General features: G+C 40.8%; 1 protein-coding gene across 3 annotated transcripts in view; it reads left to right on the plus strand.

The window, feature by feature from the left end:
* The window catches only part of PDZRN4 (PDZ domain containing ring finger 4), a 412,100-nt gene that overhangs the window by 364,150 nt on the left and 31,186 nt on the right, over positions 1 to 16,764 (plus strand). For all 3 annotated transcript variants that reach the window (XM_032773100.2, XM_032773098.2, XM_032773101.2), the window contains one exon: positions 1,670 to 1,772. In XM_032773100.2, the coding sequence (XP_032628991.1) occupies positions 1,670 to 1,772 (103 nt within the window). The remainder of the gene's footprint in view (positions 1 to 1,669; positions 1,773 to 16,764) is intronic.

Genomic DNA, 16,764 nt, shown 5'->3' on the forward strand with positions numbered 1-16,764 from the left:
TCACCAAGTTCAATCATCACTGGGATTTGCGGTCTGTCACCATACCATTTTTAAGTTCTCACCCATATTCAGCTCTTTTTACACACATGACTTTAGGAATTGCATCTGTGTGACAGCACTCATTGGTAACTTATAATATTAAATATTTGTTTTCAGGAAACTAAATGTTAACAAATGACTAAGTGTAGTGATAGCCTCACAGCTCTGTCTAGAAAACATCTCAGGAATACTGTCATCTCATTACTGTATAGCTGTCACTGATAGCCACAGTCCCACACTTGTTTTACTGCATCACCTCCTGAACTTCATTCATGGATTAGAACTGCAATAAGGAATCCTGGCTCTGATCACTTCATCTTCATACTATTTCTTCATCAAAAGCTTTATGCCAACAGGGAGCCTTGGTCAGGTAGATAGCTACTATAGCCAAAGCTGCCAAAAGGCTTAGTAAGACCCAGAGAGAGCTGGCTTGTTGGCATTGTGTACATTTCTCCCTTACATAAAAGGAGAATCAAGGAAATTCATAAAATTAAGGTGGTTATCTAAGGCAAAACGTTACTGAATATATAAAGAGATTAAACGTAAAATTCCACGTCTTGAATGAAAAACAGTGTGAATGAGTTATTGATTGATTAAATGAATATTTCCTCTGAAATTGTACAGAATTTAAATATTAGCGTAGCATATTTATGCAAAAATGGTGATCCATCCTTTTGGACCTTGCCTCATGAGTTACCCCACCTGTCTGTCAATGTTTCCCCTCCACTTCATCCAGTAGCTACAGGCAAAACCACAATCATACTAGAGATTTCCCACTGAACTCCCAATGTTCCATGGGTCTTTGCACAGGAGTGGTGTTGCAAAATGGATGCCACATTTCACCTTGTCACAAATAAATAGTCACAAAGTTCTGGGCAGGTTGGGTGGATTGTCAGCAGATCCCACTAGGGTAATTTATGATCAGAATTCAAGTAATAGCTGTCTTTGTATCTGAGGCTACACATACGTTCATTTTATTTCAGGAAGACCTCATTCTTTTTGTCCAAAACCTATCCAAGGTTCCTGTGTGCTGACATTTTCAAGAGTATAATTTCTCAAACACACCTTGGCAGCCTGTTGTGTCCATGTTGGAGAAGGCTGTAGAGTGCAAGTTACTCCTTTGAAGTCTGGAATAATTTGTGATCATTGTGAAATTGGCTTCATTTAAAGGATTTATTATGGGAGGAATGTGATTAGTACAATGTTGTGCTAAGAAAGGCCCCTTGTGTTGCTCCACTCTCTGAAGTGTATATTTGGATGCATGTAGAGATGGCACGCATATCTGGAGTTAAGTACATTTAAGAGTATGGAAAAATCCTGAAGCTTATCAGCTAAGCAGTTTGGCTCAAAACAGACTCTGCTTCATTCACTCTTCAAAAATAACCATGTGTGGATCTGACAATAGAATTTTGCCTTTAGTGCCGTACTTGGCAAAATGAAATTAACTGGTCTCTGTGCATTTGAAAAGAGAAAAGCCCCAGCTCTTGCCTGGTTGTATTCCTTTCAGACTGTCAGATCACTCAGAATAGCACTCCAAGATGAGAAAACTACAGAGAAGGTTTTTTATTGTTTTTTAATTTGAAAAACTCTTGTCTCATCTATTCCTGTTGTACTGCTTTGTCCCACATAGCTGCCATTCTCTTCATCCAGTGGAGCATGAATTTTATGAAGGTAACGAGTATCTTTCCAGCCTGCCTGCTGATGCAGATAGAACAGAGGACTTTGAGTATGAGGTAAGAGCATTAGCATGCTGTAGCTTTTCTTTTTACAATTACAGGTACTGTATTTATGGAGCTGATATCCAAGTCCTGTGAGAAGAACAATAGCAGGAAAGCTCTTTCTAAAAAAAATTAATTACTGGAGCAAATTCCCCTCAGTCACACCTGTACAGTGTCATGGACTGTTGCATGGGTATAAATGGAAGGAGAATTTTGCCACGCATGTCTGGGTTTAGAAGGCTTATTATACACATACCATAGTTGTGTGATGGAAACTGTAGTTCAGTTGCTCTGCTTTTTGCAGTTTTGAAACTTTGAAGTTTTCAGAATTTAAAAATCTAACTAGAAGCTTCATTGCTTTTTCTTCTCATTTTCAGAAATAATTGTCCATTTTTCTACCACCTTAAGGATTGAGAGCAAGTATACACAGCACATGGTGTTTTTTATTATTAATCATCTTTAGCCTTTGCTCAGCTATACATTGTACAGTATTTTAAATAACACATATAGAAGTTATTAAGTAGCTTTCATGAAAGTATGGAAAATATTCTTTCTTCCTAATATTTGCTCTACCTTAATAGTACGTAAAGAAACCTTTTAAAGGTTTCAGAGAACTGCTTGACATTTGGAAATAAAATGGATTGAGAAAGCTTTAGTAAATAGGCACATTGTTCACTTTTTATCTTCTTTTTTATGTTCTTTTCTGCTTACAACCTGGGGAAACGGAAGTTCTTCCCCTAGGAACACGGAAAATCAAATAAGTCTACTCGGTGAAGCTAACTCAGAACAAACAAACGTTTATTTGAACTCTTCAAAAAATCATTGTTAGGGATTAGTGAAATCATTATTTCTTCTCAATTGGAGTTTGGTATGATATCTAATAGCGGGAAAGTTTTGGGACTTATGTTCTATTTCGATTCCACATGGCTAATATAATTTTAACTTCTTTACTGAGTATGTGTGTTTGTTTGCAGCAGATCTGGCTAATGTCCATCAGAGAGACTATTTGTCTGATAATATTTTTTTTAAATGGCAAAATAGACAGCCGGAAAGAGAATAAATTTTTAAAATCTTAACTTGTTAATAAAATAAAGTTTTTTTCCCATTTTATCAGAATATTAGTGAAACATTAAAAATGCAGACAGATTTTACATTTATATAGAGTCTAGTGCAGTGGAATCATGTCCTCTTTATGACCATTATTAATCCCTAATAATAGCCAGCATAAGTATTATGACAGTGGTAAATGCTCAGGCAGGTTCTCAGTAGCCTGTAATCGCTACTAATCACACCATCATAGTCATTAATTTACTGTCAGCTGTGATTCAATTGCCCAAGGCAAACCCATTGAGTGACTGAAATAAAGAATGTTTCACATGAAATTTAAATAGGAAGAGGGCTGTCTGGCTTCCATTGAGGAGAATAATTTGTTCCACAAAACAAGAGAGGAGGGAATGACTACATCTTGCATCCTGTAACAAAAAGAGCTCCAAATGCAATTTTTATAACTCAGGAAAGAACAAAATCAGCCCCTATGTTTAAGTTTCTATGTTAAATTCAAGTTCTGATGATGTGACATACACGGACCCATTGGTAATGGTGAGCATAAGAGGTACATGCATATCCAGAAACATATGCATTCCTTTTTGGATATACAGTCTTGCACCTAGGTGTGCAGAATAGTATTTGCACATGCAAATCTGTTCATTTTAAGTGCAACAGAGTCCTGCATTTTAGAGGTTGGAAAATGTAGGAATAAAGTGAGACTTGCTAAATCTCAAACTGAATTAGCTCTTGCCATGGAAATTAAAATAAATAATAAGGAGGTTTCTTTTAATTATATAAATAGAAGAAGAATAAGGAAGGATGAGGTTGGACCACTGTGCAGAGTGGATGGGAAGGCGATTAAAGATAAAAATAGTCTAGATATGGCCCCAAAGCTCAATGAATACTTTGATTTCATTTGCAAAAGTATAATATAGAACATGACTATGAAGGTGTAATGGCTGATGAAAATAAGTGTATAGAAATTAAAATTATCACACCTAAGCTGGAATGAAAATTTAAAGAGCTTAATGCACTCAAATCAGGAGGACCAAATAATTTCCATCCCACAATAGTGAAAGAACTGGCACATGAGATAGCTAGTCTGGTAGCAATGATGTTTAATAAATCTGTCTTTCTATTTGGGGGTAATACCATATAGCTGGCGCATAAGTAATACCATACCTATATTTGAGAATGGGGAAGGAAGTGATTTGGGCAATTACAGACCTACTAATCTGACCTCAGTGGTATGCAAGGCTTTAAAACAAACTATGAATGAAAGAATAATTGAATTCATGAAAGTAAATGGGGGATATAATGCAACATGGGTATACCAAAGGTAGATCATGCCAGAATAACCTGATTTCCTTCTTTAAGAAAATAGCTGATTTTTTTTAGATACGGGAAATGCAGTAGATCTAATGTACTTGGACTTCAGTAAAGCATTTGAGATAGTGCAACATAGGATTTTTTTAGTTAAATGAGGGAAGATGGGAATTAGCACAAGATTTGTAAGGTGGATAAGGAACTAGCTAAATGGGACAAGGTGATGTGTTGTGCTTAAGGGTGGCCTATCAGACTAGTGGGTGTTTACTAGTGGAGTTCCTTAGCGATTGGTCTTGGGACCAGTCTTGTTCAATATTATTATTAATGACCTTGGCACAAAAAATAGGAGCATGCTAATGAAATTTGCTGAGGATACAATGTTGGGAAGCATTGTCAATACTGAGGAAGGTCAGAATATTTTATAAGGCGGTCTGGATGACCTTGAAGACTGGAATGGCACAAATGGGATGAAATTCAGTAGTACAAAAGTGCAAGGCATGCACTTAAGATCTAATAATAAGAGTTTCTGCCACATGTTGAAAGCCTCATAGTAGAAGAGAGACCAGGGTATGTAGCCAAGGAAGATTATGGGTCACCAATATGATGTGGCTGTGGAAAAGGATGTATCAGGTGAGGCATTTTCAGCAGTGATAGAGACACATAAATGCTATTGTACGAGGCATTGGGAAGATCTCATCTGAAATACTGCATACAGTTCTGTTCACCCATGTTCAAGAAGGATGAATTCAAACTGGAAGAGGTGCAGGGAAGAGCTACCAGGATGATCGGGAGAATAAAGGGCCTTTTTTATGAAAGAAGACTGAAAGGACTTGGCTTGTTTAGTCTAGCACAAAGAAGGCTGTGAGGGGATATGATTGCTCTCTAGGGGGCAAGTTAAGGGGTAAATACCAGGAAGGGTGAAGAGGTAGTTAAGCTAAAGAACAATATTGAAACAAAAACAAATGGGCATAAACTGGCTGTGAACAAATTCAGGCTGGAAATTAGAAGGAGGATTCTAACCATAAGAGGGGTAAGGCCCTGGAACAGTCTCACAATAGGAGTTGTGGGGGCAACCACATAATTAGTTTTAAGAGAGAGCTGGGCAAATTTATGAGTATGATTGTCTGATGGAGTTGCTGGTGAGGGTAGGGCTCAGCAGCCCTGGGCTCACTTCTGGTTTATGTCTTATATTCCTAAAAGCTCACACTTAGGGCTTCAGCCAGTCATCTGCAGGAGTCAGGAAGGGACTCCTCCTCCCTCCCGCAGTGTATTCTTTTGGTCTCCTTCCTCTTAAGTATCAGGGATGGTCATGGCTGAAGATGGGACACTGGACAGAGTAGGCCAGGGCCAGGGGCGGCTCTAGACATTTCACCGCCCCAAGCACAGCATCATGCCGCGGGGGGCACTCTGCTGCTCGCCGGTCCCGCGGCTCCAGTGGACCTCCCCTAGGCATGCCTTCAGAGGGTCCGCTGGTCCCGCAGCTCTGGTGGACCTCCTGCAGGCGTGCCTGCAGAGGGACCACTAGTCCCGCGGCTCCACCGAAGGTCCACCGGAGCTGTGGGACCAGTGAACCCTCCGCAGGCACGCCTGCAGGAGTTCCACTGGAGCCGCGGGACCAGCGGACCCTCCGCAGGCAAGCCATCGAAGGTACCCTGCCTGCCGCCCCCCCAGCAACCGGCAGAGCGTCCCCCATGGCATGCCGTCCCAAGCACGCGCTTGGCGTGCTGAGGCCTGGAGCCGCCCCTGACCAGGGCTCTGAGGTGGCACAGTCCATTCTCTCTCTCATCTTGACTGGCTGGTTCTTGCTCACATGCACCAGGTCAGGAAGGAATTTCCCCCCCTTTCAGACTGGCAATGACAGTGGGTTTTTCTTCATTTCTGTGAAGTGTGTGGGTGCAGGTCAGTTGCCAGGACTATCTGGATACATCTCACTTAACTAGTTCCCTGCCATTGTAGGTAACTTGAGCACTGAGGCGTCTCATTCTCTCCTACTCTCTCCCTGTGGCACATAATAGTCTAATCTTCTGCAGGCTATAATACTTTGGCCTCATTTTCGTTGTTGGAGTTAGTGTGCCGTAGTTAGGTTGTGTTGTCTGCATGTGACATACAGCAGGTTGGACTACATAATCTGGTGGTCCTTTCTGGTGTAAAACTCAGTGACTTTATTTTTATGCACTAATGGCTCAATCCAAATCCACTGAAGTCAATAGGAGTCTTCCCATTGACATCAGTGGCTTTGGATCAAGCCTTAATGCCTCTTTGCAAGCACAGCTATACATGTGGTCCAAACTGAGAAGAGGTAGGAGAATTAAAGACCATTAACAATCCGTGTGAAATCCTGATCACATTGAAATCGATGGCAAAACTCTCATTGACTTCAGTAGCAAAAGGATTTCACCCTGTAGCCTCAATATGTCTTATTGTCTCTAAACATTTCAGCAGTCCTACTTAATATCAGGTATTCAAGGGGTAGCCCCACAGTAAGTATGCCATCATTGATCAGAAAAATATAAGTATCAGCCTTAAAGTTGAATAGTCCTTTTATTTGTTGGGTATTGCCACAAGCTTAACATGACTTTAATTTTTGAGTTAATTTCCTTTGCTGGTACATTTTCATACCAACACTATAAAATAAATCCCTTCTCTTTCAAAGGCTACTGAGTAAGGACCTGAAACTGCACAGACCTGTGTTTCCAAAGTTTACACATGGGAGCATTCTCATTGTAGTCAATGAGACTACTGATGTTAGTGGAGTTGCTCATATACTTAAGTATTTGCAGGTTTCAGCCCTAAATGTATATTTATGGATTTGCAGAAATGTTGGCTCCATAACGATTTAGGAACTTTCTGAAAGCCATGGTATTGGCCCAACAGACCAAAACAGATCTGTCTTGTGAATGCATATTTAGATACTTCTCAACACATGGATTATTTAATCAATAGACCTAAAAATCTGTCTATCTTGTAAATACATATTTAGGGGCTTTTTAACATGAGGATTACTGAGCTGATAGCCTGTAACAGCTCCCTTCAGAGCTGTGATAGCCTGCAAATACCCCTTGTTAACATTATAGTCAGTCATGTCAATGTGATCATGGCCCCTGCATGCTAAAAACCCTAATGCAGTTTTCATGCAAATAGTCACTATGCATGCACAGTGACTGTATTTTATAAATAAAATAACTTAATTTGATCCCCCATCTTCTGTATCTATACAAAGAAACTAACCCATGTTATGGACCCGTGGCCTACAAAATTGATGCTGTTTCTGAGTTAGAGGTTTGTAACATAACCCCATCAATTTAGCATGGAGCTTCTAATTACAACTATTAAATCAAATTTTAGATTTAATTTTCTTGAAGACAGAAAGAGAGAGAAAGGGGGAAGTCAGCCCTTGGCTGAGACCTCATAAGCCAAGTTTCAGCTTCATGCAACTATAACGATAGTGGTCTGAATGAACAGAAGCACTGTAATATCTTAGTTACATATCATAAGATTGTGCTGTTTTTTTTTTTATTTTCCTACTGGATTCAGATTTTCTAAAAGTTGGAATAAATCAAAAAGAGCCCTTAGCAATTAAAAGGCAGATATCAAATTCAGCAGCCACCAGAAGTAATGTATAAGAAAAAGTTTCAAGAAATACATTGCTCCTTAACTGGAGTCCTAATAAAGACATATTTGTTATAAACTAGAACAGCTAAAGTTATGAGCAAGGCTGTAGTTTTCCATTTTAATTATATCTGATTGGTGGTGGATTGAGGTAAAAATACTGTAGGCTTTTAATGGAGAAGAGAATATTTCTCACCATGTGGCTTATAGTTGTCAGCTTTATGCAGCTGCTAGTCAGTTTTATGAAAGGGGGTAGTACTAATTGATAGGCAGGTCAGAAGGAGCTTGGAAAAGCTGGGCTTTACAGCATTATATGCATTTTCTGAGCTACATCTTCATAATACCCTAGAAATTAATGCTAAAAACTGGAAGCGCTACTTACTATATTCAGATATTTTAGTGAGATACTTTTTCAACTATAAAGTATAATTTTGCATTTTAAATAACCTACCTACAATATTAGTTAGGATATTAAGTGTGTGTGTCTGTGTGTGTGAGTGAGAGATCTCAATTCCACTAGAGTCCTTCTAGTTTTATCAACATCTTTTTCTAGCTGCCAGCACACTCTTTTCATGCAAATATATAGAAAAAGGTGAATTGCACTTTAAAGTTATTTATGGAAACCTTCTTACCTGATAATTGACACACTTTAGATTGGTTTAGTTGTGTATCTAAAAATATTGCACTGCTCAGAGTTTTTATAAAGATGTGTTCAAGATTTCTTCCCTTTAATTCAAAAGAAGTCTTGAGCTGCTATAACTGTAATACCTATCCTGTGATCCTTCTGATAGTCAGTGCAGACTATAAAAAAGAAAGACAGTTAAAAATGAAACAGTGGTATAGCCCTAGGTTTTATTGTAATTATTTGAATAATGCACTATAATAATTAAAGTGAGCCAATTTTAGCACACATTTGGCCTACTAGAGCACAAGGAAATGCATTTTATAGGAATTTTTATATAAAATACCTGAGGTTTAAACAGTCATGATTTACACAAAGACACATGGGTTTTAGCCCATGAAAGCTTATGCCCAAATAAATTTGTTAGTCTCTAAGGTGCCACAAGGACTCCTCCTTGTTTTTGTCTAAATATAGTTAGCACTACATGCAAATAAGCAGCATAGTGGTAATAACAGAATATTGCTTTACTTTTAATATACCACCTTTCATTTCAGAATTGCAGACTTGCTTTTCAAATATTAATTAACTAATCCAACACCTCTCTACTGAGATGCATAAATAGTATTATAATCGTTTTACAAGTGGGGGAACTAAGTGTAGACACATTAAGTGACTCGCCCAAGGTAGTACAGCCAGCCAGTCAGTAAGAAAGGTGAAAATAGAACCCAGGAGTGCTGACTAATAACACTCCTATTTTAGCCACTAAATCACACTTCCCTCTTTTCATTTGATATGAAGGTCACTGGATCATTTAGATGAAGTAAGATGTCAGGTCAGTTGCTGTTGTGCTTGTTTGTTCTTAATTTTTATATGTATTTAGAATCATTCTCTAAAAAATGCTGACATTCAAAGCAGATGAAATTGCTGTCATCTGTAGCTGTCACAGATAATGAATATCCCAATTTACAGATTTGAATTTTGCCTCTAACTAGCAAACATCACTGAAGAAGAGGACACAAACTGACATTGGCATATTTATCAAAGTTATTACCATTCATTGTGTTTTAGAACAAGAGGAAAATATATGAAGTCAGAGATATTCATTTTGTTTCATGATTTCATAAAACAAACACAAGGTTACTCCTCATTTCACCTGAAAGATAATAAAAAATTTTCCTCATTGTCAGGGCTTAGGTTTTCCAAAGAAAATGAAGAAAAGTGAGCTTAGTTTTTCAGCAATTTATTGTTTGGGCAACATCAGGGCCAGCGCTTCCATTTAGGCGACTGCTAGGCCGCCAGGATTTGGGAGGGCGGCATTTTGCGGCCCTCGGCGACAATTCGGTGGCGGGGGGTCCTTCTGCGCTGCATGTCTTCGGCGGCGGGGGGTCCTGCTGCGCTCCGGGTCTTTGGCGACAATTCTGCAGCGGGTCCTTCACTCACTCCGGGGCCCGCCGCTGAAGTGCCCCAAAGACCGGGAGCGCGGAAGGCCCCCACCTGCTGCGGAATTGCCGCCGACCGGGAGCACGGAAGGACCCCTGCCTAGGGCGCCAAAAACCCTGGCACTGCTCCTGGGCAACATTACACTACATAGTGTCTATTTTTCATTCTAAGAATGAAGAGCAAGGTGCTTGCAGTGTTTTCCTATTTGTAGAATTCTGTGGATTGTAAATCATCTATTTTGATGAAGATGTATCTTTAGGCAATTTTTATACTATTATGCTACACTCTCATGTATTCTTTATATGCCCCGTATTTTACAGTAAAACTATTATAGAAACATTTAAGCGTTTTTAAATGTTTCATTGGTACTATTGTTCATACACTTCCACCTTAAAAGCCAGGCTGTCTTAACATCATGGATGCAACTATACAGACCTGAGCAGGAAGAAAATTATAACTACTTCTTTTTCTTTTAAAATGTCTTAAAATAGTGTTAGTATAACAGTAGTGGTAGTAATGTAGTCGTAATATGTAATAGTAATGTAGTAATAATGATTAGGGCTGTGTGTCTGTCACAGAGGTCATGGAAGTCATGGATTCCGTTACTTTCTGCAACCTCCATGAGTTCTGCAGCAGCAAGTGTGGCTGACCCGGGGGCCACCCAGACTGATCGCTGTTGAGGCAGCCCCACAGCAAACCACCGGAGCGGCCCCATAGCCAGGCACACCATCCGATATGCTGGATATGCTCCAGGACCAGCCATATTGGCTGCTGCTTGAGCAGGCCCAAGCAGTCGCTCCCAGGGACTGCCTGAGCAGTGGCTGGCCCTAGGGGCCACCTGAGCAGCAGTCCCGGGGGTGGCTGGAGTAGCTACTCCTTGGCAGCCGCCGGCAGCTGGCCCCGGGCACTGCCCAAGTAGCAGCCAGTGCAGCTGGCCCCGGGGGCAGCCAGAGCAGCGGCCATGGGGACAGCCGCACCAACCGCTGCTTGGCAGCCCCCAGCCGCTGGTCCTGGGAACCGCCCAAGCAGTACTCAAGTCTGGCCTTGGGGCCTCCCCAGAGCAGTGGTACCCCAGGGTCCCCCAGCTAAGATTTAGTCAGGTATGTATAGTGAAGGTCATCAACAGGTCATGGGCCGTGAATTTTTGTTTATTGCCGGTGACCTGTCCAGGACTTTTACTAAAAATACCCACGACTGACTCATAGCCTTAGTAGTAATGTCACAGTTCTAAGGTCTAATATCTTGAGAATTCCTGCATCCTGCTTGGAAGTTGGGAATCTCGCCTTTTGAAAGGTCACAAAATGTTGGCCCTTAAATCAGGACTGAATATTTTACACACTGAGCCTTGAGGGACAACAAATAGGAGAGAAATCTGAAAGGAAACAGAGAACATGTCTCTGCGGAAACTTTTTATTTATTTATTTAACAAGGTATCTCATCAAAGCTTCTTAGAGGTTTCCAATATTGCAGTCAGTCCTGGAGGGCATGGATTAGTGGGCAGAGTGCAGGTGAGACCGTCCACGGTGTGGGACAAATGCAGTTTATCACACTGCTTTGAAATTCATCTCAGACTGTTGCTATCAATGTGTATATGCTTGAAAGTATAGGGTGGGTCATGTGTACACTGGAGTATGACAGCTGAAACTCAGCATGGCTGTTGTCTTCTTAAATGTCACATTGGTGCTGGGGGAGCAGAATGGGGACGACAAAAAAATGTGATATAAAAATGACTTTGGATCATTTTGTATGCTTGTTTTTATGATCAAATGTTTGGCTTAATTTACGCTTATATATTGTACTATGTATATATCATAAAGCAGACAGGCATATAGGTGAGCTGGTATTGCTGCTGGACCCTTAACCTATGCACTTTCTGACTTTTTCTGATTTAAATGTGCAAACTTAACATTGTCTTTTCACAGTATTTTCCTTTTAACAGACAGATTGCAGTGCAGGCACTGTATTAATTTCTCACAGCTGTTCTAGAACTGAAACATTATCTTCGGCAACTTCATTTTAATTAATCCAAAATAGCTTTCGCACAGTTTTAGGTCAAGAATGTCCAAATATGTGGAATTGTATCTGTTTTAAGAGTTTGAAATGGTAGCTCTCTGTTCTGTTGGCCAGATAAATGTTCTTCACAGCAGATGTTAGCACATCTGTTGTATCTCCTGTATTGTGATTGGCTGAATAGATGTTTAGAATGTGATGATGAGGCAAATAAATCTTCTCACTCATTTCAATCCTAAAGCAAGCAGTCAGCATTAATAATGATGTATATACAGCCAAGTGCTGGGCAGTAATTTTGAAATACAAGCAAAAATAAAGTATGAATTTACTCAGGATAAGTGAATAGGTTGTAAAAAGTGAAGGCTAATTATGCCAAGCTGATCCTCAGTTAATTTGAATTTGAGATGTGACAATCATATAAACCTTAGGATTTTATGTAACTAAACTCATCAGCTAGAAACGGACATATGCTGCCGTTTAGAGTGAGCTGTAAGTTATAACAAAGGGCTTTTTATTAGACATAAGGAGAGTTGGGAATCCAGGTTTGAGAGCAGCTGACACCTACAAGGTTGTGCCTTGGAAGGAAAAGAAGTTACCCACAAGAGTGACCTAAGATCTTTGGCATTGAGAAAATCCTTCCTTTTTTAATTCTCTTACCCTCCCTTCTTTGGTTACTCCCCTTCACACAGTTCTCCTTTGTGTTGTTTTAATAGGCCTGGCTCTGTGCCCTAAAGTTTGTCAGACTTGAGTGCTGTCACACCACCAAAGTATGGGGTGAATTCCAAAAGTTGGGGTCCTCACCTGAGAAGGCCTTGCCATTAGTTTAGAGCCCATGACTGTGGGAAAGGACAGCAAAAAACATGTCAGCCAATCTCAGCTGTACCAGGGTATAAAGTGCAAGATGGGGGCTCTCACAGGTCCCAGATCATTCAAGGCTTTAATATGCAACACACTGGACGGCAGACAGAAATGAAGAAGAAATCAGTGCAAAGATTTGAGCAGTCATATGCTCATAGTGTCTCACCCCATTCAGTAAGAGCAGCTGTATTCTAACCTGCACCAACTAAAGATTCCATGTTACCTTGAAATAACCATGCGTGAACCAAAGAGTGAATTACAGTCACTTAGTCTGGCGGTAACTCAGACAGTAAATAGGCCATATAAAGACTGTATCAGAGAGAAAAAATTGCAGCCTCTGTGCCAGCTGCAATTGCCATGAGAGCTACAGGTCAAGGAGAATCCAGGAGTAGGGCTGGTTGAAAATTTGGTGTTGAAACCTGTTTTCAGTGGCAAATTGGGTTTTTGACTAACTGGAATTGTGTGCTGAAAGTGTCTGCTTTCCTTAAAAAATAAAGAAAAATAAAAATTATTTTGTCAGAAAACCCCAAATCCAAAAAGTTTTGGCCTATAGCCAAAAATGGTTCAGCTTTTGCCATAAATTTGTAGGGGTTTTGTAGCTTTCAGCTGAACATTTTCAGTTTTAGGCCAAAATGTTTTGATTTTCAGTTGCTCAAAACTAAAGCAATTTTAGTTTTTGTGTTTTCATTTTTTGATGCCAAATCAAAAATTTTCACTGAAAATTCATCTGAAAATGAATTTTGTTTTTATTTTTTGTCAAAATTTGTCAAATTTCTGACAAGGTCAGTCCAAGAACAGTGATAACTCCAGCAGAACTAAGCCCTGGTGTACACTGGACGGGGGAAGGGGAATCGATCTAAGTTACACAGCTTCAGCTACGTGAATAACATAGCTGAAGTTAACGTACTTAGATTGACTTACTGTGGTGTCTTCATCGCAGTGAGTCGACTGCGGCCACCAGGGGCGGCTCTAGGCATTTTGCCGCCCCAAGCACGGCAGGCAGGCTGCCTTTGGCGGCTTGCCTGCGGAGGGTCCGCTGGTCCCACGTGCCTGCGGGAGGTCCTCCGAAGCCGTGGGACCAGCAGACCCTCCGCAGGCAAGCCACCGAAGGCAGCCTGCCTGCCGTCCTCGTGGCACCGGCAGAGCGCTCCCTGCAGCTTGCCGCCCCAAGCGCATGCTTGGCGTGCTGGGGCCTGGAGCTGCCCCTGGCTGCCGCTTCCCCATCAACTCTGCCTGTGCCTCTCGCCGAGCTGGAGTACAGGAGTCAACAGGAGAGCACTCAGGGGTCGATTTATCGCGTCTAGACTAGACGCGATAAATCGATCCCCACTGGATCGATTGCTGCCCACCGATCCATCTGGTAGTGAAGACATACCCTTAAAGGCTCTAGGTCAATCTAACTAAAGGACATATAAATTTTACAAAAGTGCCACCATGACCCCAGCACATTCCCGTAATCTTATGCTTCCCCCTGCCGAGTAGCATTGCTTCCATCTTGTCAGGATTGATCAATGCCAGTTGAAAGTCATTCTGAACAAGGCACTGGCAAAGAAGGGAAACTGTAGAATCTGGACTGACTGAAAAGGAGACCTACAGCTGAGTATCCTCAGCATACTGATGACACATCAGTCCAAAACTCCTCTCCCTATCTCTCCCTCACAGTCTCACATAGGCACGGAACAGGAGCGATGACTAAGGCTGGACCCAGGAAGGATGCTGAATAGGCACAATTGTTCAGCCCTACCCTGTGGATCTCTCTGAGAAGAAGGCACAAACCCACTAAGGGAAACCTTTGTCAATCTCAGACCATCCATAAGTAGATCAAAAAGTTCTAATCAGATCAGCATGGACAGTTTTCCATGGTGAAGGTCAGAAACAAGGAAAATCACTGAGGAAAAAGAAGATATATCATATCATATATCATATCATATATTAATTAGAGAGATAAATGAGACTGAGGGAAAATAGACTGAAACAGATACAGAGATAGAGATTTAGTCACGAGGATAAAATGAGATAAATTGAGGCAGAGAATACAAGTAAAGTAGATTTATTTAAAATAACAAATTTAAGTTGAGGGCATGTTGTTTTCCAGTTTGTATAATTGTCCAGAAAAATCCGTGCAATGTATTTGCTTTTTGTTAGCATCTAAGGTGTTGTACGTTTACTACATCCCATGGTGGGATTATTGAGGTTGTCTTCTGACAGGCATCTGGAAATTCACTGTTCCTTGTAATGGCTAGAAGAGGGGAAACGAGTTCAAGTGGATGTTTGTAACTATCTGGAGGATGTGCTGACAGCTGTGGAGCCTTTTGCAGCCAGGAAGTTTATAATCCTTAAAGAATTTTTCTTCTCTTTGACTTGCATATGAGACACGCTCCCTTTAAAGTCTGCCATGAGTCTTTTAAGCTCAAGGTTTAAACATGCTTTAAAAGCAAGTAGGTTAGGCCAGATCCACCATGTGAGTGCCACTGGCTTTAAAATGTTGTGCACCCAAGTCCCATACTTTTACCCCTTTCATCCCACTCTGGCACATTTAAATTTTCACATTGCAAACGACTCAGTGATCAAAGGGTTGCAGTGCTCTAACCAAGCAGAAAATTTTTCTCTTCACAAAACCAGCTCTCCTAGTCCAGCTCTGCGGCTTCTCTACTCCAGACCTACTCACTCTCCCACCCCAAACCACTTGCCCATCAACTCTTAGTCACCTCTCACCCACTGCCCTAGCTAGCCAACATGCTGCTCCTCCAGTCTATGTAGCTGACCTACAGATTCATAGATTCCAAGGCCAGAAGGGACCACTGTGATCAGTCAGACCTTCTGTATAGCACGTGCCACAAAACAGGTGCACAGGTTAGTGGTCAGCAGATTACCAGTGCAGCTGCTGAGGAGTGTTACTTCATGTTCAGCAGCTGCAGTTGGTGCACCGCTGCTGCTTTCCAATGCAATATAGCACCGTATGCCAGCTGTTTATTCTGTAATAGCCTAAGGAAGATAATGGTTTATTAGTATGAGATCTGAGGTCAGGCTTGCTTGTTACTAAAAGATTTGTCGCCTATTTGTCTAGGTCAGTAGTTATTAAAAAATTCTTCGCCCAAAATAGTGGTGCTCAAGTGCTGGAATCACATGTACTGTGTATATCCTGGTACCACTTTTCTAACAGTGGGTACTACTTTTCTAACATGCGCTGACTTCTGACAGAGTCCTGCACATGCACGCAGAGCAGCATATGATCCTAACTGTAACTATAGAGATGGGGATGAGAGAAAAGTGATCATATTTTTAAATTCCCTTTTCATGCTATTATTTTTGCTTTGGGATCTGGTATTTGAGAAATGCTTGCTGGAATCTTCTGCTTGTGCTGTAATGTAAACAAATCTTGTGTCAGATAACCTCAAAACTAAAACAGACTAAAAAAAATAGGGATTAAAAGACAGTTTATCCTATAGGATCCCCACCCCTTGGATAGAGTATTGTCTTTCCCCACCAAGTGAAATGGAGATAAACCTCAGTTTCTTTGTGGTAAGCTACCAACCAAATCCATCCTGGCAAATCTGATATCCAATGTGATTTGTCCTTTTCAATGCTTTTTATGAGAAGTCATGACAGTCTTCTGTCAAAATTGATAAGTGAGAAGACAGTGGGGAATGCAATTTTATTTGTAACAGCACAGCTGCCAGCAATTCCATCTTGTTTACATCTAGACTGGCTCTGTCTTGCTCCATAGCTTTTCTATTTCCATCCAAATAGCTCCCAAATACATTGTGGATGTGCCTGCCTGTGTAAAAATCTGCATAACGTAACACACTGAGAGTGTTAGAGAGGAAAAACGATCGCCATTTCATTAGGTTATTATCACAATTGAAGAATTTCAATTGCTTTAAAAGAGAAATCTTGAACTTGACCAATTCTCTGTAGGCATTTAGCAGAATGGGTTGTAAATTCTGTGAAAGAGGAGAGCCCAAGGGGTAACTGGAAAGAGTGTAGCTAAAATCCTAAGATGCTCATTACAATGATGGTATCTGAGGAATAAGAGTGCTGCTTTTTTTGATTAAAAATACTTCTTTTTGAACAATATAGTGGCCGGTGTTTGGT

This window comes from Chelonoidis abingdonii, chromosome 1 (genome assembly GCF_003597395.2).
Source record: "Chelonoidis abingdonii isolate Lonesome George chromosome 1, CheloAbing_2.0, whole genome shotgun sequence".
NCBI classification, from domain to species: domain Eukaryota; kingdom Metazoa; phylum Chordata; order Testudines; family Testudinidae; genus Chelonoidis; species Chelonoidis abingdonii.